Here is a 22283-nt window from a genome sequence, read left to right as displayed (position 1 = left end):
ATATTACTTATATGGCAAAGAAACCGTCGTCCCGCAGATACTGCTCCTCGCCTTGTGGCTACAAGAGGAATCTTTCGTCGATGAGTGTTTTACGGGAGACATTGCGACGCACCCAATGGCGAAACACTTGGCGGAGCAACTAAAATAAATGGTTTAGATTAATCGGATAGGAATATAAATTGTATGAGATGGCATCCTACAATATTAAACACACAAGCTGCAGCAGCTGCAATCAACAGGTTCGAGGTCATCAGGAAAATCGACAGCAGCAGGAGCAGCTCCAGCACAAAGATGTGCAAATGGTTTCCCAACAGGAGAACGCGGGAGAAGCCAAACGAATCGTCGATATAAAAGGTACCCTTGTCTGGAACATAAAAATAATCTTTAGTCTGCAGGACCGAAACTTTATATATAACTACTCACTTTCCGTAATGTAGTTGTCGATTTCGCAGTTAAGCAGTTGCTCCACAAAGGACTTCTCTTTGATTATATAGTCCATGTCCTTGATGGCCTGTCACGCAACAATATAACAAATAAAAATGATTATCAAAAAAAAAACTTGTTATTTTTAAGTTAAAAAAATTTGATTCTTAATTTTCTAACAACAGAAAGGGTCTAAGAACTAGGGTTAATAAAATAGTAATTAATTACATTCGTAATTAACATTTTAAAGGTAAATAATCAAGTGTAATTCGAGTAAATTTACAAAGCTAATTTTATATTAACACTAAATTAAAAATTAGTGTGGTTTAAACATATGTTTCATCGTAAATGGAAACATCCGATTGGAATATAAATAAAATCCTATATCCTATATCCTAAATCATAGGAATGTTTTTCATTCTAATTGGAAAATATTATTGATTTTTTCTTTAAAAGTAAATTTAAATAGTGTACAAATTTACTTGGTTCAACTTTTTTGTAGATGACCGCGGTCCTTTTGATGAACTGTGACCCAGATTTTGGTATTTGGTCTAATAATTCTGTAGATGTATGTATTATACCTCTTAGATTCGCCAATCAACTTGCTAACTTAAATTTGTGTGTGATATTTCTTTTTTATTCGTTCAGTTTGACTTACATGATCGATGAAGGCGCAGAAGAATCGATTGACACTGGCATATGCAATGGAGGTGCGCTCCATCTGGCCATCGATGCTGGGGACGATGTCCTTCTGGTAGAGAAGGGTCTGCGACAGGCTGCCGGTGAGGCTTCGCTGGAAGGGCAGCAGCAGCCGCTCCAGGTAGATGCTATAAGGATAACCAATTCAAAGATTACACTTTGCTTTAGGGACAGCCTTCAAACTCACTGAAGATTCCTGGGCGGCAGGATGATGTAGGCCTGCTTGTCCGAGTCCATTAGCAATCCCCGTCGCCCCGACATGGTCTGGGTCCTCTGGAGCTGCAGTATCATCGAGGACATGTCCGTGTCGGCAAAGCCGTGTGGGGATCGGCCGTGAATGTAGTAGCCAAAGCCGGGCTCCGTCAGCGAGAACAGCGAGATGTTGGCCAGACTGCAGAGGTCGATGAACTTCTGCAGGGGATTGGCCACAAGCAGGCGGTGGCCTATCAACTGAAGCAGATAGGTGAGCAGGTAAAGGGCGGCTATCAAGCAGCAGCGCAGGCCAAGATCGCCGGTAAACCGCTCCAGCAACTGATAGCCAGCGATGAGCACAAACACCTGACCCAAGGTGGAGTACCTCTGGCTCACACTCAGGCGAATCCAGGCATTGGCCGTGAAGAGCACCCGCCAGGCGGAGACGCTGCTCTCGGCGACAAAGGTGCGCACACTGGAGCACAGCGAGGAGCTGTCCAGGTTCAGGCGCTGGCCCTCGCAGCTGCTCCGCGGCCGCTCCCAGTCGATGAGGAACAGTTCCAGCTGGCTGGAGCGCCACAGCTGGGCGGCCAGGAAGAGCAACTGCAGCCCACTGGCGGGATAGAGCAGTAGCTTCAGCAGGCGTGGACTGGAGGCCTGCAGCAGCAGAAGCAGCAGGGCCGTGGCCAGTAGAGCGTAGGCCACACTCCCGGCCAGCTGCAGCAGGAGCTCCATTAGGCTGCTTAACTGGCACAGATCCGTCTTTCTTCTCCTCCGCAGATTCTGGAGCCGGAAGACGGCCGCTGCGAGCGCCAGCAACAGGAGCAGGGGCATCGCCACCTCCAGAACCAACCGGTCCCATCCTCGTTTCACTTGCTCGTAGCTAATCCTCAAGCGGAACGGATACAGCTGGCTTAGCGAGGCATTTCCCGATCCCATCTCAATGTGACGGTAACGCAGGCGGATGAGCGGCAGACCCACCCTATCGGGCTGATCCCTGTCCAGGGTGTAGTGCAGCTCTATGTCCTCCGCATAGCGCAATGAGTAGTACAGCTGCAGCTTGTGGCCATCCTCGTAGCGCGGCAATGTCTGGTGGAGGCGATTGTCCCGCGGAGCGGCCGAGATGAGCTGGAACCGCTTCACCAGCTGCCACTCCTCCGGCTGGGATCTCTAAAAGAAAAGGAAAGTTATATACCCTATTGTAATTGGAAGCGATTGAAGGTGGGCACCTGATTCTCCGGCGTTAGGTTCTCGATGAGCACGGGCAGCTGGTGAAGCAGGAACTGCCAGTTGCTGCTGAAGTTGAGGTAAACGGTGAGGAACTCATCGTTGGCCCTCTGGTTGGCCAGATCAATGAGCCGGTCCAGGGCTAGTTGACAGGAGACCTGCGACTCCTGCTTGGGCAGAGCCACTCGCAGATTTGGAGCTGCCTGCGGGCACATGTTGAGCATCTCCGGGTGAAAGGCACCCCACCGCTTGAGTCCTCCATCCAGGCCAAAGGTCGTGCTGAACAGCCGGAGCTCCTGGCGATCCGTCATCTGGAGCGTCTTCGAGAGCAACTCCTTGGTGGAGCGACCCTTCTTGTAGAAGAGGAAGGGCTGCAGGGAGCGCACCTGCTCGCCGGAGTGGGCATACTTCATCACCACATCCGAGACCTGGGTGAGCAGGAAGGCGCTGCAGGGCGAGTGCTTTTCCAGCGAAAAGTGCGAGAGCACGCAGAGATTGGCCAGTTGCTGGCAGGCCGTGTCGTTCCGCAGGGTGAGGCAGAAGAAGGCCACGAACTTGAGGTCACCAAAGTGGCTGGGTGACCCCGAATCCGGTCTGGCGTTGGTGGTGGCCTGCCAGAAGGCGTTGTAGTGCAGATACGGCCGGAGCAGGGTACTGGCCAGGCAGAAGTCCTGGTACCGGAAATTGTGACCCAACTCGCAGGAATGGCAATCGCCCCCACTGTTCGACGGATTGGTCCTGGTCAGGATAATCCCGGAAATAAGCGGATGCACCGGCAACTGGTTGGCAAAGACCGACGTTGAGTTGAGATACCGATAACTGCATTGGGAGGAGGGACGTGGCTGCGGAAGCCACACCGAGGTGCAGTTGTCGTTCCTGTCCGGGGTGCAAATCTCGTCGCAGGTGGGCCAAGTCTTGCCGCGCTCATAGATGGATAGGTGGCCAATCGGACACTTGCAAGAAAATTCTGGAATGGGGATAGGGCATTAGAGAACAAATGTTTTAATATATATAATCCAGTGGTTCCTGCTTAAAGCTTTTCTAAAATCTAGAATTTGACTAAATTCAAAGATTGTTGTTTTCAATCATCTATACTCTCGAATAACATATTAATAAAATCTCCTTCATTCTTCTTAATTTTTAGTCAAAAACTAAAACCTGAAGGTAGGAATAAAATTTAGAATTAGAATTTAATTCCATAAAATCATATTTTCAAAGTATTCCGAAGACGTAAGTGACCCAAAAACTGAGGGCCTTTCTGGGGGTTAACGGCCATAGTTTTGCTTGGGTAGCCATGCAGTTTCTTGCCCCTTCGGTTGCCAACCCTTCTTAGCCATGTTTGATCAATACTACCACTCACTGTCGGGCTGCAGTTTTCCCAAACCCCCGTCTCCAGGTACGACCTCGTTGCAGGGCACACAGTCGAATAGGTTGAGGTTGTAGAACTCGTTCTTGAGGCACTGCAGCGGATTCTGGAAGCGGAAAGTGTGTGGCGTTGGCAGCTGCGCGGGATTGGGCGTAGGATTAGCCAGCGAGCAGTTGGCAATTTGAATAAGAAGGCTAATCCAAGGGAGCATAGAGCACCAGTTAGTGACTCCGGGGAAGGACATTGTGTTCCTGTTCTGATTTCCTGAGCTTCAGCTCTCTCCGTTGCCACTGCGCCAAACTTCAAAAGGATACTGAACACCCCATCGATTGCAGCTGCAACCTGGAAGGCGCTTACAGGAAGGCAAGTAAACAAGTGGACTCGTGGTGGGAGCGGGGTTGCTATGGCTACCCAACCCCCGGACTTTTGCCGGGCACGCATGCAAAATGGCTATTATCCGGAGGTTTGGCCCAGGTGGTTGCTCCCTCGACCGAAATTCCGGGACCAGGAGGCCACCACATCTAGTGTAATGAGTCGCCGAGACTTGTTACGCCTGGGATTATCGTGCCCCCCAATGGCTTTTCCTATAAGTTTCAGCACTTTGCGTGCTCAAAATTGTGATTGCCATCATTACTTTCTTAGCATTTTGCATACGATTTGGGTAAATATGGCAAGGGCTATTTTTGAAATTTAATTCAACGTGATGACCGGTCAAAACCGTGAGGTTATTAAATAATTTGTACACACACTAATATTAAATATTCATCACAAGGAATTTCTTAGCCACTTAAACGCATTTGTATTTTTAATATCGCACCTTCTGGCTAAATAGTAATATTAAAATTTCCATACAAAGGACACTGGATTTTCTGGATTTTTGTAGCTTTTCCTAATATTGCAATAAAACGCGGGAGAAAGAATTTACATAGGTAGGTACATATTTTGCCTTACGCAATAAATTAAAAATCTTGTTTTTTTTAGTTGTACTAAGTTTAATTTAAAAAAGTATGCGTTTAAAGAAACTTTTAAATTAAAAGTATGTACGCAGTAGTTTTTTTTAAAAATTAAAAATATATAAATATGGTTTTTGTTTTATGTTTTTAATTCTGTTTTAAAGTTAAACCACATGAGACATGACAAAATATTCCTTTATTATAGGTTTTTTTGTTTACTAATACTAAATGTAGTTCAGCATAATTGGCACATGCCTTTATTTAAACTTTATGGTTTTAAACACATTCTTAGACAAGCAAATATTATTATTATTGGCTTTAAATTGCAACTTTAGGGCTTTTGGCTGAGCCGCGCGACGGTCACACTGCTGGCCTCCCCCACTTCCTTGCAAGGACAATTAGACGGCGGACACATACAGTTTTTTCCCCCGATCCGTGGCCGCCAGTCAGCCCAGTCTCGTCCCCCAGCCGACGGGTGAGTGCCAATCCCCAGCAGCCGTTGGTCGTTCGAATCCAGGATGCTTCGCTGGCGCCACACAGATTAGAGTCATCCGCAGACCCAGACGAAAATGAACAATTTGGTGAGTGGGCGGCAGCGGCGGCGGGGCCGGGGGCGGGGGAAGCGGGTGTCCCCCATGTCTGAGTGTGTGTATCAATCAATCAACCCACTATTCCATCCTTGCAGGACCACGCCAAGCACTTCTATCCCGACAACTACAAATTGGATCTGTCCGAGACCATGAAGGCGGCTCTGTCCAAAGGACCGGGAGGCGGTGGCGGTGGCGGGGGCGTGGCAGGCGGAGATCTGCTGCCCCAGCCAAATGCCGGAATGCCAGGCGTGGGCTATGTAACCGAGAAGCTGTACATGCTGCTGCAGCTGTATTTGCAGAACAAGGGCTGGAATCCCAGCGCCGAGCTGCTGCAGTGCTTCAGCGATCTCAAGGACAACGCCATGCTGCCCAGCGCGGCCTATCTTCAGTAAGTAGAGATTGGGTCGTGGTTGATAACACTCCTAACTGCCAGTATCCGACAGGGTCCTGGCCAATCGCCTCACTTTGGACTCCCAGGGACGTCTGATCCTGCGCGACAATGGCAAAATTGTGCTGCCCTTCGAGCACTTCGCCAATGCTGTCATGTTGAAGCACATGTCTGGGCCGCATGGCCTGCACCTGAGTGTGGACGCCACGGTGCGGGCTGTCATCGAGTCCTACACCATCGGACGGGATCAGTTCGGCATGGAGAAGGAGTTCATCATTGAGGTGGTGCAGTCGTGCCCCAGTCCGGCATGTCGCTACTACAAGAACCACATGGGCATCTCACCCATGCCGTTCATGGAGCAGCAGTACCCGGGCGTGAATACGCCAGAGTTCCTGCAGCGTCTGTCCCACCTGCCGCCGGGCGGAACAGCTGGGTCCGGACCGGGCGGCTCGGCCGCCGGCTCCGCCTCCAGTGTGGCAAGTAGCTCCAGTTCGGCCAACGTGGAGATCGATCTATCCAAGTCGACGGGCGCCAAGGTGCCTCAGGTGCCAGTGCCCCCGCAGTTGCAGCATCTGACCAAGCAGCAGCAGAGCAGCATCCAGACGCAGCTCTCCCAGATCAGCGCTGCTGCCGCCCATCACCAACAGCAACAGCAGCAACAACAACAGCAGCAGCAACAACAACAGCAGCAGCAACAGCAACAACAGCAGCAGCAACAACAACAGCAGGCAGCAGCCAAGCACCAGCAGCAACTGACTGCGGCCCTAATCCAACAGCAGAACCGCGTCCTCGCCCAGCAGAGTCTCGAGAAGCTAAGCAACCACTTGAGTCCGCTGGAAAAGCAGCGCGTCTTCGCCCAGCTAGACCCGAAGCACTTTGATCCCATGGCCGTGGCGGCAGCGGCCGCCAATCTTCAGATCCAGGGTCTGATGCAATCACAGGCAGTGGCAGCCGCCGTGGCCGCCAACCAGCAGCCACCACCGGCCACAAGCACATCTGCCGCCGGAGCAGGAGCTGCAGCCGGTCCACAGACCCACCATGGCCACCATTCTTTGCCGCCGCCATCGCAGTCACCGCACTCGTCCTCTTCGTCTTCCTCTCACTCCTCGCTGGACCAGATTACCCACAAGAACGTGGCCGACTCCTTACGGTAAGTGAAATGCTCAAGTCCATAATTTGTTTCCTTTACCCTTTGAAAGATTAATATATAAAAAAAACAATTCACTTTCCGAACAGAATACAATTGAACTAAATTATAATTTAGACATTTACCAACAGTTTAAAAGAGAATTTTTGGTAAGGCTGGGTTCTTATTAAAATTGTATGAGCATACCCAGTATTATCTTGAATTTAGATTTATTTTCAGCTTAACTAATTAACTATTTAGTTTACAAATTATTTACTTGAGTTTTTTTGAATGCTAGAAAGTTCAAAACAAACTCCTGGTATCAAATTTCTCGTTACATTGCTGAATTTTCTCTAACCTTAGCTCTAATCTGGACTCTATCGAGTCAAATAAGGATCTGCTGGCGCTACACAATGGGGCCTGGGCCACCGGCGACGCCAGTCGCATGGACCACTTGGCCGTGGGCCAGGACAAGATAGTTCGGATCTTCGCGGAGCTGATGCGGAACATGTCGCGGATGAAGACCTACATACGTCCGTCTATGTGCAAGCCCTACGGAAAGCAGAGTGAGAGTCTGCAGAAGAGTGAGTACAAAACTGGGAACCGGTTCTGTGCACCAGCTATTTTATATACTGACCGACTCCTCCTGCTTCTCTCTTCTCCTCCTTCTCCCACCCAGCCCTCATGGACACCATTCAGATCGTGCAGACGCTGCGCAACTGCCTGCCCGCTCCCCACATACCAGTGTCCTCCTGGAAAAGCGAAAGCGAGGGCAACGTGGGATCCGGAGTGGGCGTGGGTGTGGGAGTGGGCGTTGGAGTCGGTGTTCCACCAGGACTCAATCTGAGCGCCGCCTTGGGTCTCCCTTCAGGCAGAGTAGACAACATGCACTAGGCGTGGGATGATGCAATATCTCCGCATGCACCCACTTCAGCAATCTTCCAGGAGTAGTAATTACCCGCTAAAATACGCCTAGATTATAAGTAAAGCAGTTTACCCTCGTAGGCTTGGCATCAGATTTCCTTTTAGCAATTATGTGCCATGTTCAACACAAGACTTGATTTAATTTTCACATTTGACTGACATTTAGGTATACATATGTATCGAATCCTGCGGTCGGATTCGTATAATTTCATTCTCACCACTCCCACTCTGGGTTTCCCTATTTGGCATGCAAAATTAACAAGCAAAAACGGCAAATTAGTTAAACAATTGGCAAAACGTCTGTGATATTTAAATTATGTTGGCAAAAAGGAAAGAGAATCTAAATTTAATTTATTATGTTGTTTGCCCTCTTTTGTAACGTCTTACCTATTTAATTTGTGCAATATCTAATAAGCATCTATTCTTGGCCATTCTCGTGCAGTCGACAACTTCTCGCCCATATCAAAAGCAACTTAAATGTAGCCTATACTTAAACTAATCTACCGATAATCGACATGATAGACGCATAAGATTTACATTATATTTTGCATTTGAACTTCAAAAGTATATGAAGTATACTTGAAGGGAGGCCGAGGCGGCAAACGAGAGACATTACGAGTTGTGTTTAAATTTAAGAAGCAGAAGAAGGGTTGTATTCCGTATGCAAAGGCTATTTAAATATATAGTTTGACACGCCCAAGCTCACCATTACATATAATTCGATGAACAAGCAAACAGTATTATACGCAATAAAAAGACACTTAAAACCATAAGTAAATACCTAACTGAAGTGTGGGAATTTATCGTAACATACCATATTGTCGCTTAATGTTTACCTTCTGGACTTAATAATAAATAAATATTTTATTCTACGACTAAATGACCCATTTTTTGAATTGAATTGATTAAAACTAATACGTTAATTTTGGCTTGTATAAGCTGTCGCTTTATGAACTTTTCGCTTATATATAAAACACGTTACAAAATATTATTTATTTTACTATATTATTTCATTATTATTAATTTCTGAAAACAGTACCAAACAAAAAGTTCTAATAAGTCTATAAAAACAGAAAGGTTATTAGACTGTAAAATCAATACTTTATCCTATATATTAATGTAGTAAGATTTCAGATTTCAGTAAGTATGAATTTAAACAAAACGTTCAATTTGGCAACACCGAGTTTTTCAATCGGTGCTGCAACTGGCAACGTGGGAGTGCTGCAGTGGGAATAGCGTATTAACCTGATGCTACGGACATTTATTTTCGCATTCTGCTAAGTGTACATAAAAAATATTACATTTCCATAACGTGATAAGTAGTGGCAATTTCGACAATATTTTAGTGAATTGCTGATTTTTATTATTTTTAGTTCGAACATATTTGAGTTTTGGGAAAGTTATCTTTATAAATTTTGATCCACCCTCCACAAACAGATTAAATGTTGACATATGCAGTGGAATTACTCCGTTTTAGTATGCCAAATTTTGTGCCAGTGGATTCGGCATATTATTTACCAGGCTCGCTAGCGTTTGGGATTTTGCCGTTCTCAGTTGACGGTCACACAGTGCGCACCGAGCTGCGTTTTTCGTTGATAATTTTTAAATTTATTTATTAGTTTATTGGTTGGAAACAGAGCTGCCCCCGACTGCCCGCTGACCCCGCCCGGGCGCCCTCGGTCCAACGTCCCCCGCTTCAACCGACCATCGGGTATCGATATATCCGCCTGACGGTAATTGGAGAACGTTTTTTCCATTTTATCTCCACCTTGTCCGCACTTCGTTTTGTGCTCTCTTTGTGCGCTGCCTCCGCTTAACATTTGGGCCCAAACTAAAGCCAAAGCAAAAAGCCCCGCCGTGTGTGCCTGTGAAATTGGTTAAATACCGCCCAATGGGCCAATGGCTAAAATGCAATAAGAATATGTGTGTGCAATAATAATAGTGAACGGGGTGCCCCAAAACATGAAAATGGTGCTAGACGCTCTTAACGCCGTGCCGAGCTGGCATATTTTGCTTAGCGACGCCGTCGGCGTCGTTTTTTCCGGCCGCGAACTCTGCGCGAGGAATTTACAACAAAAACAATGAGAAAAAGAAATGGTATTTAAATTGTGCATTCGAAAACGATTTAGAAATGAGAAATAGCGGTAAATGTCGATCCAAAATGAATGTTTTTCTTTTGAAGGCCCTGTCTAAATGACGTCACAACAAGCATAACAGAGTGCAACAGACAACAATGACCGATGAGCATAAAAGTAACATTAACAGTAACAGCAGTAACTCCAGCAACAACAATAACAGCAATAACAACAACACGGCAAGTAGCAGCAGTAGCAGTAGCAACAACAACAACAACTGCAACGAGAGCAGCAACAACACCAGTAGCATAATTGCAGAGGCGGCCGCCAAGTTTCTATTGAAAAATGGCTTGAACGGGAGCAGTAGCAGTAGCTTGCCCCCTCTGCCACCGCCCCTGCCCGCTAACTTAAGCAGGACGACCACGCCCACACCTACGCCGACACCTACGCCTACGCCCACGCCCACGCCCTTATCCTGCAGCTCCACCCCCTCAAATGGCTTTTTGCCGCATGCCAAGACGCCCAAAAGTAGTAGCATTATGGCTGCATCGGCCGCAGTGGCAGCCACCATCGTTGGAGCTACTGCGTCCAAGTCCAGCATTGATGTCCTTGGCGGCGTCCTGGACTACAGTTCCCTGGGCGGAGCAGCCACTGGTACACTGCCCACCACTGCAGCATCAGCGGGAACAGTGAAGATCGCCAAGGGCAGCAACTCCGGCGGCAGCTTTGATATGGGCAGGACTCCAATATCGACGCACGGCAACAGCAACAACAGCTGGGGCGGCTATGGCGGCCGTTTGCAGTTCTTCAAAGGCAAGAATTCGCTTTATTTCCCCTGATTCTCATTAAATATTACGAACTCACCTTTGGAATTCCCCTGCGTAGATGGAAAATTCATATTGGAACTGGCACGATCCAAGGATGGCGACAAGAGCGGCTGGGTCTCGGTCACGCGGAAGACCTTCCGCCCTCCATCGGCGGCCACCTCGGCCACTGTGACCCCAACGTCGGCGGTGACCACAGCGTATCCAAAGAACGAGAATTCCACATCGCTGAGCTGTACGTAACACATGGGACTCTGGTTCCGCCGGGAATACCCTTGTTTTTAAGTAAAAAACCCAATCAGGAATCTGGTTTAATTAATGGTACTCCGTTTTAAAATTAAACTTGAGCTAGGGTTTTTTTAATCGGCTAATAGTTATAGCAAAAAAATCTTCGCATTCGTTCAAGTATTTAATAAGACACGTGTAGGATAAAGTCCGAATTTGTACTTAAGTATACGATTTCATACTCAAAGTACCTATTTGTTTAAAATCTACACGGAATAGTGCAAAATTTGGACGGTTTTTGGTAGCTATATAGAGTCATCCGATTTTAACAAAATTATAAATTAACTGATAAAATCCAATTAAATAAATTTTAAAAATTACGAAAGTAAATGTAGTCGGCCGATGGCGTTTACCAATTGATCTGCCTACACAATTTATTATTTCAAGTTATTTCTAATTGAGAAAGTAAAAAAACGCGAAATATCGATATACCTTTTTCTGATTATTAAAAAAAAAAATTATTAAAAAAATATATAACAAATCCGAACCATTAATAACATCCCCTCTCCTTGCAGTTTCGGATGACAACAGCTCGATACAATCATCGCCCTGGCAGAGAGATCAGCCCTGGAAGCAGTCCCGACCCCGACGTGGCATATCCAAGGAGCTATCTCTCTTCTACCATCGACCAAGGAACAGTGTGCTTGGACGGACTGCTCTCCGGACAGCCTCGCGAAAGCGGCGGCGGCCTCATGAGCCGTTAACCAGCAGCGAGGAGCAGCAGCCGATGTTCGAGGCGGCGCTCAAGGCGGAGAACGGCGACGATACTCTTAAGGCGGAAGCTTCGGAGGCCGTAGGAGAAGGCGCTCCGTCGGAAACATCCGCAAATGAGATTAAAAGTGAAAAACCGGAAACGATCAAATGCGAGGAGGATGCTGAAGGGCCCGAGAAGGAGCCCAAAAAGGAGGGTAACGATGACAGCGAGTCAAAAGAAGCGGCGTCCACCCTAAAGGATGATGCCCAACCAAAAGACGAGACTGTGGAGAAAATGAATACGAGCGAGGACGAGGAAGCCATGACGGCGCCACCCAGCGTAAGCACGATTCCCGTGAACGGTGACCTAAACGGCGAGCTGAAGGCAGGGATTGGGAAACCAAAGCCGAAACCACGGGCCAAGCTCAGCAGCATCATTCAGAAACTAATCGATGGCGTGCCAGCACGCCTGGAGCAAATGTCAAAGACACCAGGGGCAGCAGCCACAACGACTACGGCGACAGCAGAGCGAAGCGGGGGCGGAGCCATCGGAAGTCTTGGTCACCCCTTGACGCATAAGGTGAGTTTGATTGAGCCTTGATTGTTTCTTAAGACACTTGTTCTGACTTTTTACCAAATCAAATGCATTGTTAAATGTAAGCCATTACCTTATTTATGCCTTTCCTAAGTCTTCCAATAAATGAAGTCTGAAAATACTGAACAGAACTTACTATTGCTTATCTTTTTTAAGGTTTCTCCGCCCTCGTCGGGATCAGCAGCCAGCCGTCTAGTCGAGTACCACCACCAGCACGTTTCACCCAGGAAGAGGATCCTACGTGAATTCGAGAAGGTGTCATTGGAGGACAACGGCTGCGTAAACAATGGTAGCGGTGGTGGAAGCAGCGGAGGAGCGGGTGGCAAGCGAAGCCGCGCAAAGGCTTCTTCAACCTCGTCTTCGGCTGGCAAGGCGTCGCCGATGAATCTGGCCCCGCCCCAGGGAAAGCCGAGTCCCAGTCCCGGCTCCAGCTCATCCAGCACTTCACCCGCGGCAGCGACTACGCAGCCCACGCGACTGAACAGCTCCTACAGCATACACTCGCTTCTAGGTGGGAGCAGTGGCAGCGGCAGCTCATCCTCCTCATCCGGCAAAAAGAGCGGCGAACATCCGGCGGCTATAATCAGCAATGTGCATCACCCGCACCACGCCCTGTACCAGTCCGGCTCCTCGAGCTACCCGCGAGCGCTGCTTACCTCGCCCAAGTCGCCGGAGGTGAGCGGCAGCAATGGAGGCGGCGGAAAGTCTCCCTCGCACGCTGGAACCAAGAAGCGTTCGCCGCCGTACACGGCGGGATCGCCGCTGCCAGTGGACTATGGTCATTCCTACTACAGGGATCCCTATGCGGGAGCAGGTCGTCCTTCCACAACGAGCTCGGCGTCGCAGGACCTGTCGCCGCCCCGCTCCTCGCCAGCATCGCCCGCCACGACGCCGCGCACTGTGCCCAAAAAGACTGCATCGATCCGACGCGAGTTCGCCTCGCCGTCAGCCAGCAGCAGCAGCTGTCCCTCGCCCGGAGATCGGAGTGCGTCGCCTCCGGACCGGCGGCACTTACAGCAGCAGCCGCACCTGCAGCGCAGCTCGCCGCTGCACTACTACATGTATCCTCCACCGCCTCAGGTGAATGGAAACGGGTCGGGCGGCAGTCCGACCTCGGCGCCAGTGACGTCGAGCAGCAGTGCAGCTGCAGCGGCGGCGGCAGCAGCGGCCGCAGCCGCATACATTCCCTCGGTGGTGTCGCCGTCGCTTTACCACCCCTACATATCCACTCTGGCGGCGTTGCGGCACAATCCGCTGTGGATGCACCACTATCAGGCAGGAGCTTCGGCGCTACTGCCGCCACATCCACAGGCCAACAGCTCGGCGGCTGCCGCTGCTGCAGCTGCATCTGCTGCTGCTGCTGCGCGACTGTCGCCCCAATCGCCCTATCACGCGTTCGCGTACAACGGAGTGGGTGCGGCCGCTGTAGCGGCTGCAGCAGCTGCCGCCGCTTTCGGACAGCCCGCTCCAAGTCCCCACACGCATCCGCACCTGGCCCATCCGCACCAGCATCCGCACCCGGCTGCACTGAACACCCACCATTCGCCCGCTCACCTGGCCACGCCAAAACTGACTGATAGTAGTACCGACCAAATGTCTGCAGCGTCCAGTCATCGCACCGCCTCCACTTCGCCGAGCAGCTCGAGCGCATCCGCCACTTCCGGCGCCAGCTCCTCCGCAATGTTTCATACTATTAGCCTAAGGAATGAACAAAGTTCAGGTGAGCAATTAGTTGTATTTTACGGCCATGGGGAACATAAACTGCTAAAGAATTGTTTGATTTCCATGGCAATAGTTTTATATGCGCAAGCATATATGGTATAGATTTTTGTGATTTTCGGGGAGATAGTTATAACAATATATTACAATAACTCAATAAAATATATTCACACAACCTTTTTCTTTTCTCCCCAGACTTACCACTGAATCTGTCAAAGCACTGAGACATACACACGCCCCAGCTGCCCCAGTTTCTGGGCCAACCATCGAGTTAAGTACATTATCGCACTAGTAGCGCATAAGACGACATTCAACTACACGTAACATTATTTCATAGGCTCGCTGCTAATTTAGTTTTAACCTTATTGTTTTAGCCTAAGCCTAATCGTAGGTTCACAATTAAGGCCGAACATTTAAATAAGAAATGCGAAAAGAGAAGAAAAACTACGAGGAAAAACTCAACTATGTGTTTTAACCCGCTCCAGAACATTTTATACAAACAGTTAGAAATGGAATTTTCGACAAACATATTTAATATGCAAAAGAATTTTGTTCTATTGCCGACTATAAAAAATGTAATTGTAATTCAAACTTTTTTCTATAGGATGTATAAAATGCAAGTCTTGAAGAATCTCAAAAAAGAGTTACGTTTTTTTTCAGCAAAACATTTCCTTGAAACAGACTGAACCTGATTTTTTTTAGAAACAAAAAATTAAAAACTTAGATACGGATCGCAGCATATAACTTTTTAAACTATATTTATCAAGAAAAGATTTTTATAAAAAGCTTGTGCCTTTAAAGATGAAAATAAAACTAGGGATACAAATTGATATGTAAAACAGAAGACAAATTTACTAGAGACAAATATGCAAACATTAGAAGATGTTCTATGGTAAAAACTTAAAAGATATCTTAAATACCGAGGTCCAAACAAGCAACCGACAAGAATTGGTGTTACGTAGATTATATACAATTATTATTGTTTCAGTAAACTTTTAAATGGATTTTAAAATTGATTTACAATTTTCATTCTAAATCACTTTTAAAATGCCAGAGCTCAAATTTCTTTCATAGAGTCATTGAAAAGATTCATTGACTGACAATAAAAATTAAAATTTCTTTGTAGAAAAGTAAAAAGGGTCATTTGTGAAATTCAATTTTAAATCCTTGAGGGGTCTAAATAGAACCATCACATTTGTTGTCATTTTTTAAAATGTTGTATAACTTTACCTAATGCCAATTCATTGTCTAGCTGTCCAATCGAAAACAAATGAAAATGTACAAAAATGCATATATACAAAATATTTACAAAAAATGGAAAGAAAAAAAGATCCTAAACCGACAAATTCAAACCGGAACTCGTACAACTGAAACTATTACAAATACAAAAATATTCCTAACGCAAAAAGACAAAAAAAGGTTTCTCATATTTTCTAAATTATTTATATAAATCAAATGACTATTTATATTTACGAATATGATAATGTGTAAGTAAATAGTTGTAATTGTAAATACAGTATTTTTACACAACAACAAAGTAAACCGATACATGAGAAATAACCAATATATTTAATATAACTATTTTTATAACGGATTTTAACAAAATACTGTATATTTTGTATCTGATTACGTAGAATAAAAACAAAAGGATTCCATAAGAGGTCAAGAAAAGTTTGCACAAGGTCGATTGAAACTTGCTTTAGATTTGACTCAATGGTCAAAGTTGTTTAAGAAAGAACAATAATGTTTTCCGATGAAAAATTCAAATATTAAATAGCTTCAGATTATGTTAAAGTCACAACACAAAATCCATTCAGTTTGAAAATGTTTAAGCAAGAGTCGTTCGGCCAACTTTTTTGTAAGCGTTACGAAAAAGATAATCTTAACGAAAATAAATAAAATTTCCATACAAATTCCATCATTACGGTTTTTTCTACCAACTGATTAGTTAGTTAGCTAGGCGTCTAGGGACTATTATTTTATTTTACTTTTACAACGGTACTGTGTACGACGTTTTTGTTTTATTGAATTGTAGTTTTTATAATTTAAATATCGATGTCTCTAGAGAGTTGCTGTTGCAAAGCACATGTACTATGTGCATTGTCAAACAATGTGCGCAAGCCCGAAAATAATGTTGGCAAAAAGTGAAAAAGTTATAAAAAAGTAAGCGAAAGGGTTTCAAAATGCTGCATCTCTTGATGTTGGAATGTATGTAAAGTAACGGAAACAAAATACATTTTAAAGAAACATATTTTATATAGGTATATATACTGAAACTGAATACTTGATGTCAATAAAATCTTATACTACATGTGTGACAAGTAACCTCGTAATGTTTTGCTGAGTTGGGGATGGATGTCTTTAAGCCGATTTCCCATTAAAACACATAAGTTATTGAGGCGATTACAGTCTATCGTAAACGTAGAAGCACATTATGTATCTATATTTTTCTTGTTTTGATTAAATTGTATACATTCGTTCGTTTTTGTATTTAAATTGCTTCATTTAATTGTAGATATCCAGCGATTTACAAATTACGTTACACATATTAGGGAACATTATAAAATGAAACCAGTAAACACAAAAATGTTCATTTGTTGCTGGTGACAGAAGCAGACAAAAATTATAGTACACAATTAGTAATGTGGGGATAGAAAATCGTTAATTGTAAACTTAATGAGTTAATGTCTCTTAAATTAATATAGCATAATAGGATACAATTTTTTGCACGTTCATGCGTGGGGGTGTTTAAACAACAAATGAATAATAGACAACAAAACAATTCCAGGGTCCAAGGGTCACTGTATGGGGAGGCGATAAATGGTTAAAAATACAAGAAAAGGTGAACACGTAATTGTACAATGTAACAGTAAAGTATATTGGAGCACTTGTGGGAGCGACATTATCATCTATGGGTCAAGGGGTTGTCTCTGTGTGAGGGGGTGTGGTTATGTCGATTGGTTATATCTCGGCATAACATAGTGAACACATAGCTTTGAACTTTATGAATTGGACACAAAATTGTACTACGCCTATTTCAAAGGCTCAGAAAGGCAGGCAGAAAAGAAAAGTGGGTAGATCGGTTTTTTTTTGTATGGGACATGGGGGGTTGGTTGATTTCTATACGATCGTGTTGCCAAGTTCTTGATGTCGATGTAGTTGTCTGTTTACTGTTTGTTGTTTTTGGAGAAGTTGTGCGAGGCCCAGTTAAGGGAAGTCTTCCAGGAGTTGGCCAAAGCTTCGCTGAATTTCGCTCGGAAATGTTCGCGCGCTTTTTCCTCCGTGTAGTCCAGCACCTGAAACACAATTTTTCGGTTATTTAGTGCTTTCTCAAATAGTTACAGCCTGGGACATACTAAAGTTTCACGAAGGTAGTTCAAGTCCTTTTCGGAGGACAGTTCGGGCAGTCCCGTTGAAATCATCATTGAGAACAGCGATAAAATAAGGCAGCCGTGTTTGCGTAAAACTAAAAAGGCCTGTAAAAGTAAATGTAAATAATATTAATAACCCATCAAAGGCTAACTATATGGTAGGACATACGCGCTCGCACAATTCCTGAAAGTGACAAAACTCCTTCGCCTCGCGGTCATTGCAGCCCTTGTTGATAACGTATACAAAATCGTGTGTCAACACGAAGGGCACTCGCTCTCGTCGCACTCCAAACTTTTCCTTGAAGTGGCCCAGAATGTGACCAAAATCGATGTGAAAGAGCTAAGAACCAAATGATACATTAACCAATTTCCTTGGCAAACAATGTCTTGGCACCCACCTGTCCATTTCTTTTGACCATTATGTTGTCCGAGTGCCGATCGGCCACGCCCAGCACATAGGTGGCCACGCAGTAGCCAGCGCAGCTCAGCGTGAACTCGTTGATGGCCTTGTTTAGCTTGTCGGCGGTCTTGTTGTGCTCCTTGAGCCAACTGTAGAGGGAGCCCTTCTTAAAAGGCGACGTGGCGGAGAACATGCCCTTCTCCTTCTGTATGTTGGCAATGGTCTCAGCATGGCGCACCACCTCGATCATGCCGAGGCGTTGCTCCATGCTGATGCAGTTGTAGATGTTCATGCGAAAGTCCATGCTGTCGGGGAGTGACATAATCGATTATTTCGGTTCTGAATGCCTGAATTCTGCATTATGGCCTACCCATCGCGTTTCCACAGCTGGTCCATCACCCGCAGCATCTGCAACGTAAGCATGTCCTGGCGCAGATCGTCGCCATTCTTGAAAATGATGTGCACGTCGTTGGAGTTCATGTCCGCGTTCTCGAACACCACCCATAGCGGACGCATCTTGCTGTCCATCACCTTGCACCTGTCTGGAGTTACGCCGCTACACCGGAAGCTGGGATTAAGCGGATTTTGGATGTTTTGGAACACCCCCGAGTTGCGCTGATCCCGCAGAAAGTCCTGCAGCATGGTCTTCACCTTCTCCTTGCTGCCCTTCTTGGCGATTAGAGATCCCTGCTTCAGCTTCTCCAGCACATGCAACTGCTTGCGGAGTGGCGCCACGTGATGTTTGCAGCCCTTCAGGTAGACCTCCAGGAGGAGGCCGAACCGCGTCTGCATGGACGGCGTCTGCATCTCGGAGCGCAGATGCCAGAAGAAGTAGTGGCCGATGCGCTGGTTGCGAAGCGCTCGCTCCAGCAGAAACACTACCAGATCGCTATCCAGATAGGATTCGTGTTTTATGGCTTGGACCAGTTGGAGGAGGTACAGAAGCAGGTCCTCGTCTCTGTGAGAAAATGGTTTAAGCTTAATAACTTTGGAAATATCACACCAAGTCAAAATATCTCAGAATTCGATAACAGTACTGAGAAATACCAAATATACAATTATATCTTACTTGAGAAAGTGTAGGCAACGGATGGCAAAGCGTCGCACAGCCGGATCTGGATAGGCGTAATCCAGCAGCTCCAAGGAGCGTTCAATGGAAATTAGTGGCCACTGCTTGAGTAGGTACCAGATGTCAGCCACGTCATCTCGCTCCTTCCAGTAGACGCAGTGAAGGAGGATGGACAGTTCCTCGGGCAACTCACGCATAATGTCGTTTCTTTTGAGACAGATATCGTTACATGGAGAAACCCGTATTTAAACATTTACAGAAGTCAGAAACTTTACCTGCGCTCCCAAATGGCATTGCGGTCCTGATCAACCATCTCGTAGATCTTGTCCAGCCCCGTGTAGTTGGCCAGTAGGTCCTTCAGTTCTTTAAGTGGCTTTTCTGCCTCCGCCTGCTGCTGCTGCAGCTGGTTATCCCGCCGAATGCGATCCCGAGCGTACTGCAACACTACCTCCTCGCTGGGGTAGCGCACGCTTCCGGTTCCGCTGCTGTGAAATGTGAGCTCCACCAGAGCGCACTCTTCCTTGCGCGGGTTCGGTTCGATGGTGCCCAGCGGGTGGAACACCTCGTCCGACTGGATGTCGTCCGCATACGTCCAAGTGTACAGCGTCTGTCGACCGGTGCGAAGGATGTCCTTGTAGTCGAACAGCGTTGTGTTGACCCAGGCCAGCGGGTTCTTGTTGTAGGAGACGTCCTTGAGAGTGCTATCCTTGTTGTTGGAGGACTTCTTGGAGCGCGACATCTTGGTCACCTCGAAAATCACAATGCAGAGGCGCGTCATCCGCGGCAGGTTGCGCATCTGTATGTCGAAATCCATCACCAGGTCGTTGAACAGGAACGTGTCAAAGTTGCCGTTGGGCGAGTCCGTCGATCGTTGGGCGCACAGTTTGTGCTCGCCGTGAAAGAGGCCCACATGGACGCCCACCTTGAAGGCGCGCGCCTTGTCGTAGTTCACATTCGAGATGCTGTGCAGCGTCAGCTGGAAGTAATTGCCCATGTCCCACAGCGAGGAGGGCGTCTTGGGGAGCAGGGCGGGTTGCTTCTTCGGCGGCGGCCGCTTCGGGAAAATGGCCTGCTCGTTGTGGTGATTGATGTACGACTCGAGGCGGTACACCGACTGCAGCACCACATTGGGCACCGCCGAGTCTGAGAGCGTCTCTTGGATGTACAGGAACTGGATCAGCGGGTAGTCGCCGAGTAGGTACTCGTCGCGACCGCTCACCTTGAGTATGTAGTCGGCTGTCCGGTCGTTCATCTTCATCTGCGACCGGTTCATCTTCTGCAGCGTGCTCTCCGTGAGCGAGAAGGGAGTGTCCTGCTCGTTCACCGACAGCGTGAAGGTGCTCTGGTCGTTCTCGTTCTTGACCACGATGAGGAAGGTCCTGGTCGGATGCCGCTCCCGTATCAGTTCGGGCATCTTCGCGGAGTTGGCCAGCCGCAACGGGTGCTCGTAGAGCAGTCGCTGCTGCCAGGTGTAGATGCTGCGCTCCATCTCAATGTTGTCGCAGATCTGCGTCATGTACAGCCGAAAGTCGTCGATCTCGGGCGTGCCCTGCGTCCGGTGGTGGTCGAAGGACTTGCCGATCATCCCGTTGACCATCTTGGTCAGCTCGTAGTCGCTGGAGATGGCGGTGGTGTCGGCGCGATCGCCGAGGCTGAGCAGTCCAAAGTAGGGCTGCACCTCGCTCAGTCGCTTCGTCTCGTCCGTGTACGGTTCGATGTTGAAGGTCGAGATGCCGTACACCTGGTACTCGCAAGCCTCCTTGATCACATAGCTCAACGGCATCTTCTTGGCCTGAGCCACCAGCTCCGCCTTGACCGTCTGGATGGTCGTGGCCGGGTTGACCCTTAGAATCAGTATGAACCCATTGGGTAGCAGGCAGATGAGTTCCACCCAGTCCAGAGGCTCGTTCTTCCACAGGTTGACCGAGAAGCGCGGCTCCATGACCTCCAGTGGTGGCTCATATTTCACCTGGTGCTCCACGTAGGCCAACTGTCGGTTGTCCATCATGGCAACGCCAGCGTGGTTCATAGCTATTTGATCTTCGATACCCGATCGTCGATCTCCTCTCCGTTTCCGCGGATCGGAGGATCACCAGCTCCTCCTGGTTGGGCTATTATGTGTCGTCTTTAATCTTACTATGGCTGGACTTTCCGGCTGTGTAGGTAGTTTCTAGTTCGGCTGGCGCTCTTTTTGTTATCAACAGACTGTTGTTTTCAAAGTTTTCCATTTAAATCAGCTCGGCAATCTCATTGTTAGTCATCTCTGTGAATAATAAATCAGAAGGTGGCGCCGGGTTACTCGAAAGCAAACATATGGCGATTGCCGATCGACTGTTTTGGTGCTTAATTACTGACATTACTGAGAATCGATCGCCCACCCGTTGATAAGGTGACCCCCTAGCTTCCCTCCCAAGATCTATAGAGATCCGTCGTAAAATAGAGTCGGTTTTATCCGCCTCTAACCACCTGGGATAATCCCTCCTCCACTGTATTTTCAAATTAGAAGAGGGCGGAGGAAACTGCCTCTGAATCTTTAGTTCTTGTTTATTAAGGCAGAAACGCTGACTTTATATTTAGTATGAATCACACAGTCATAAGTTGAGGGGCGGACTGGGAGGGGTCAACTTGAAAACAAAAACAAGAATGAAAGACAAGGTGAATCAAGTCGACCTTTCAATGCCCTAACTTGTTTTGTGGGAAGGTCAAAGGAATTTTTACGACTGAAATGGCCAATCCTATAAACTTATTTTAAAAGAGCAGTTGATAGAAAAACTTTTAAGATTGAAAAGCTGTCCCTTGAAAAGACTTTTCAACGGCGGCGGGTCAAATTCCATGAGCGAACAGGTGGAGTTGAACCCGCGGAAAGGGTATGCAAAAAGTTACGCGGCACCGATGTCTCATCTCTTAGTCGCGATGACACAAAAATTAAAATTGCAGCTAGGCGGAAAAGGCAGGAAAAACACGCTAGTCCCAACTATTAACTGAGATTTTCACTGGCATTTTGGCCGGGCCCGTTTGTTTTTGTTTTTCTTCACCATTTTGGCCCTCGCCTAACTCGCGTTTTTTTTTTTTGGGTGTGAGCTGCGCAGTAGGTGCTCCTTACTTGTCTTCCCCCACCGGTATCCACTGGCGGCCACTTTCGGCCATCGCGCAATGCTGTTGTTTTTCAAACGCACCGTCTAATCATCTCACATTAGAGTTTTATTAAAGAATATTTAATTGTTTTTATTTGTATTGTTGAGTTACTAGAGGTGCAGAAACATCGATGCCAACGTCGATGTCAGCGACGTTTTCAGAATATCGGTCCTATCGATGTTTGGCAGGGAACACCGATGTTTTTATGTTCTCTATGAGTGCTGTTAGT

The 22283-nt window shown here is 47.0% G+C and overlaps 4 protein-coding genes across 7 annotated transcripts; 2 read left to right on the top strand and 2 right to left on the bottom strand.

Annotated features, from left to right (window-relative positions):
• Positions 1–47: 47 nt before the first annotated feature.
• Positions 48–4202, bottom strand: LOC108140591 (meckelin). Its single transcript, XM_017263490.2, has 7 exons — positions 3902–4202; positions 2544–3508; positions 1310–2484; positions 1082–1250; positions 424–511; positions 201–364; positions 48–139 (listed from the first exon to the last, which is right to left on the bottom strand). The coding sequence occupies exons 1-7, from the start codon at positions 4149–4151 to the stop codon at positions 59–61; spliced, it is 2892 nt and encodes a 963-aa protein (XP_017118979.1). The 5' UTR covers positions 4152–4202; the 3' UTR covers positions 48–58.
• Positions 4203–5221: 1019 nt separating this feature from the next.
• Positions 5222–8768, top strand: LOC108140791 (myocardin). Its single transcript, XM_017263785.2, has 5 exons — positions 5222–5441; positions 5546–5838; positions 5894–6988; positions 7328–7548; positions 7644–8768. The coding sequence occupies exons 1-5, from the start codon at positions 5430–5432 to the stop codon at positions 7856–7858; spliced, it is 1836 nt and encodes a 611-aa protein (XP_017119274.1). The 5' UTR covers positions 5222–5429; the 3' UTR covers positions 7859–8768.
• A 670-nt stretch (positions 8769–9438) lies between these two features.
• LOC108140576 (protein hairless) lies at positions 9439–16404 on the top strand. Of its 3 annotated transcripts, none has more exons than XM_017263452.2 (6): positions 9439–9621; positions 10071–10776; positions 10849–11022; positions 11588–12345; positions 12517–14080; positions 14275–16404. In XM_017263452.2, exons 2-6 carry the CDS (start codon positions 10122–10124, stop codon positions 14301–14303), a joined length of 3180 nt encoding a protein of 1059 aa, XP_017118941.1. In that variant the 5' UTR covers positions 9439–9621; positions 10071–10121; the 3' UTR covers positions 14304–16404. The 3 variants fall into 3 exon arrangements, with proteins under 3 accessions (XP_017118941.1, XP_017118940.1, XP_017118939.1); XM_017263451.2 differs by having other exon boundaries at positions 9439–9985; XM_017263450.2 differs by having other exon boundaries at positions 9439–10776.
• Positions 16405–16470: 66 nt separating this feature from the next.
• Positions 16471–22209, bottom strand: LOC108140575 (phosphatidylinositol 4,5-bisphosphate 3-kinase catalytic subunit delta isoform). 2 transcript variants are annotated; one of them, XM_017263448.1, is made up of 8 exons: positions 22023–22209; positions 19195–21182; positions 18920–19126; positions 18221–18808; positions 17849–18155; positions 17620–17790; positions 17436–17555; positions 16471–17375 (listed from the first exon to the last, which is right to left on the bottom strand). In XM_017263448.1, exons 2-8 carry the CDS (start codon positions 20946–20948, stop codon positions 17247–17249), a joined length of 3276 nt encoding a protein of 1091 aa, XP_017118937.1. In that variant the 5' UTR covers positions 20949–21182; positions 22023–22209; the 3' UTR covers positions 16471–17246. The 2 variants fall into 2 exon arrangements, with proteins under 2 accessions (XP_017118937.1, XP_017118938.1); XM_017263449.2 differs by having other exon boundaries at positions 22096–22201.
• Positions 22210–22283: the final 74 nt, after the last annotated feature.

This window comes from Drosophila elegans, unplaced genomic scaffold (genome assembly GCF_018152505.1).
Source record: "Drosophila elegans isolate 14027-0461.03 unplaced genomic scaffold, ASM1815250v1 contig_476, whole genome shotgun sequence".
Lineage (NCBI taxonomy): Eukaryota > Metazoa > Arthropoda > Insecta > Diptera > Drosophilidae > Drosophila > Drosophila elegans.
Note: the sequence above shows the minus strand (reverse complement) of the source record. Positions and strands in the feature narration are given on the sequence as shown.

Bases quoted from the DNA above. Each gene is read 5' to 3' on its own strand.
- LOC108140591 (XM_017263490.2), bottom strand. From the start codon at position 4,151: ATGTCCTTCCCCGGAGTCACTAACTGGTGCTCTATGCTCCCTTGGATT. The intron at 1,251-1,309 runs GTGAGTTTGAAG...TTATCCTTATAG, and splicing joins CTGCCGCCCAGGAATCTTCA to CATCTACCTGGAGCGGCTGC. The intron at 140-200 runs GTAGGATGCCAT...CATTTATTTTAG, and splicing joins CAGCTTGTGTGTTTAATATT to TTGCTCCGCCAAGTGTTTCG.
- LOC108140576 (XM_017263452.2), top strand. From the start codon at position 10,122: ATGACCGATGAGCATAAAAGTAACATTAACAGTAACAGCAGTAACTCC. The intron at 10,777-10,848 runs GCAAGAATTCGC...TCCCCTGCGTAG, and splicing joins CCGTTTGCAGTTCTTCAAAG to ATGGAAAATTCATATTGGAA. The intron at 14,081-14,274 runs GTGAGCAATTAG...TTTTCTCCCCAG, and splicing joins AAGGAATGAACAAAGTTCAG to ACTTACCACTGAATCTGTCA.
- LOC108140791 (XM_017263785.2), top strand. The intron at 5,839-5,893 runs GTAAGTAGAGAT...AGTATCCGACAG, and splicing joins CCCAGCGCGGCCTATCTTCA to GGTCCTGGCCAATCGCCTCA. The intron at 7,549-7,643 runs GTGAGTACAAAA...TCTCCCACCCAG, and splicing joins GAGTGAGAGTCTGCAGAAGA to CCCTCATGGACACCATTCAG.
- LOC108140575 (XM_017263448.1), bottom strand. From the start codon at position 20,948: ATGAACCACGCTGGCGTTGCCATGATGGACAACCGACAGTTGGCCTAC. The intron at 18,156-18,220 runs GTAGGCCATAAT...ACTCCCCGACAG, and splicing joins CAGCTGTGGAAACGCGATGG to CATGGACTTTCGCATGAACA. The intron at 17,791-17,848 runs GTGGGTGCCAAG...TTTGGTTCTTAG, and splicing joins TGGTCAAAAGAAATGGACAG to CTCTTTCACATCGATTTTGG.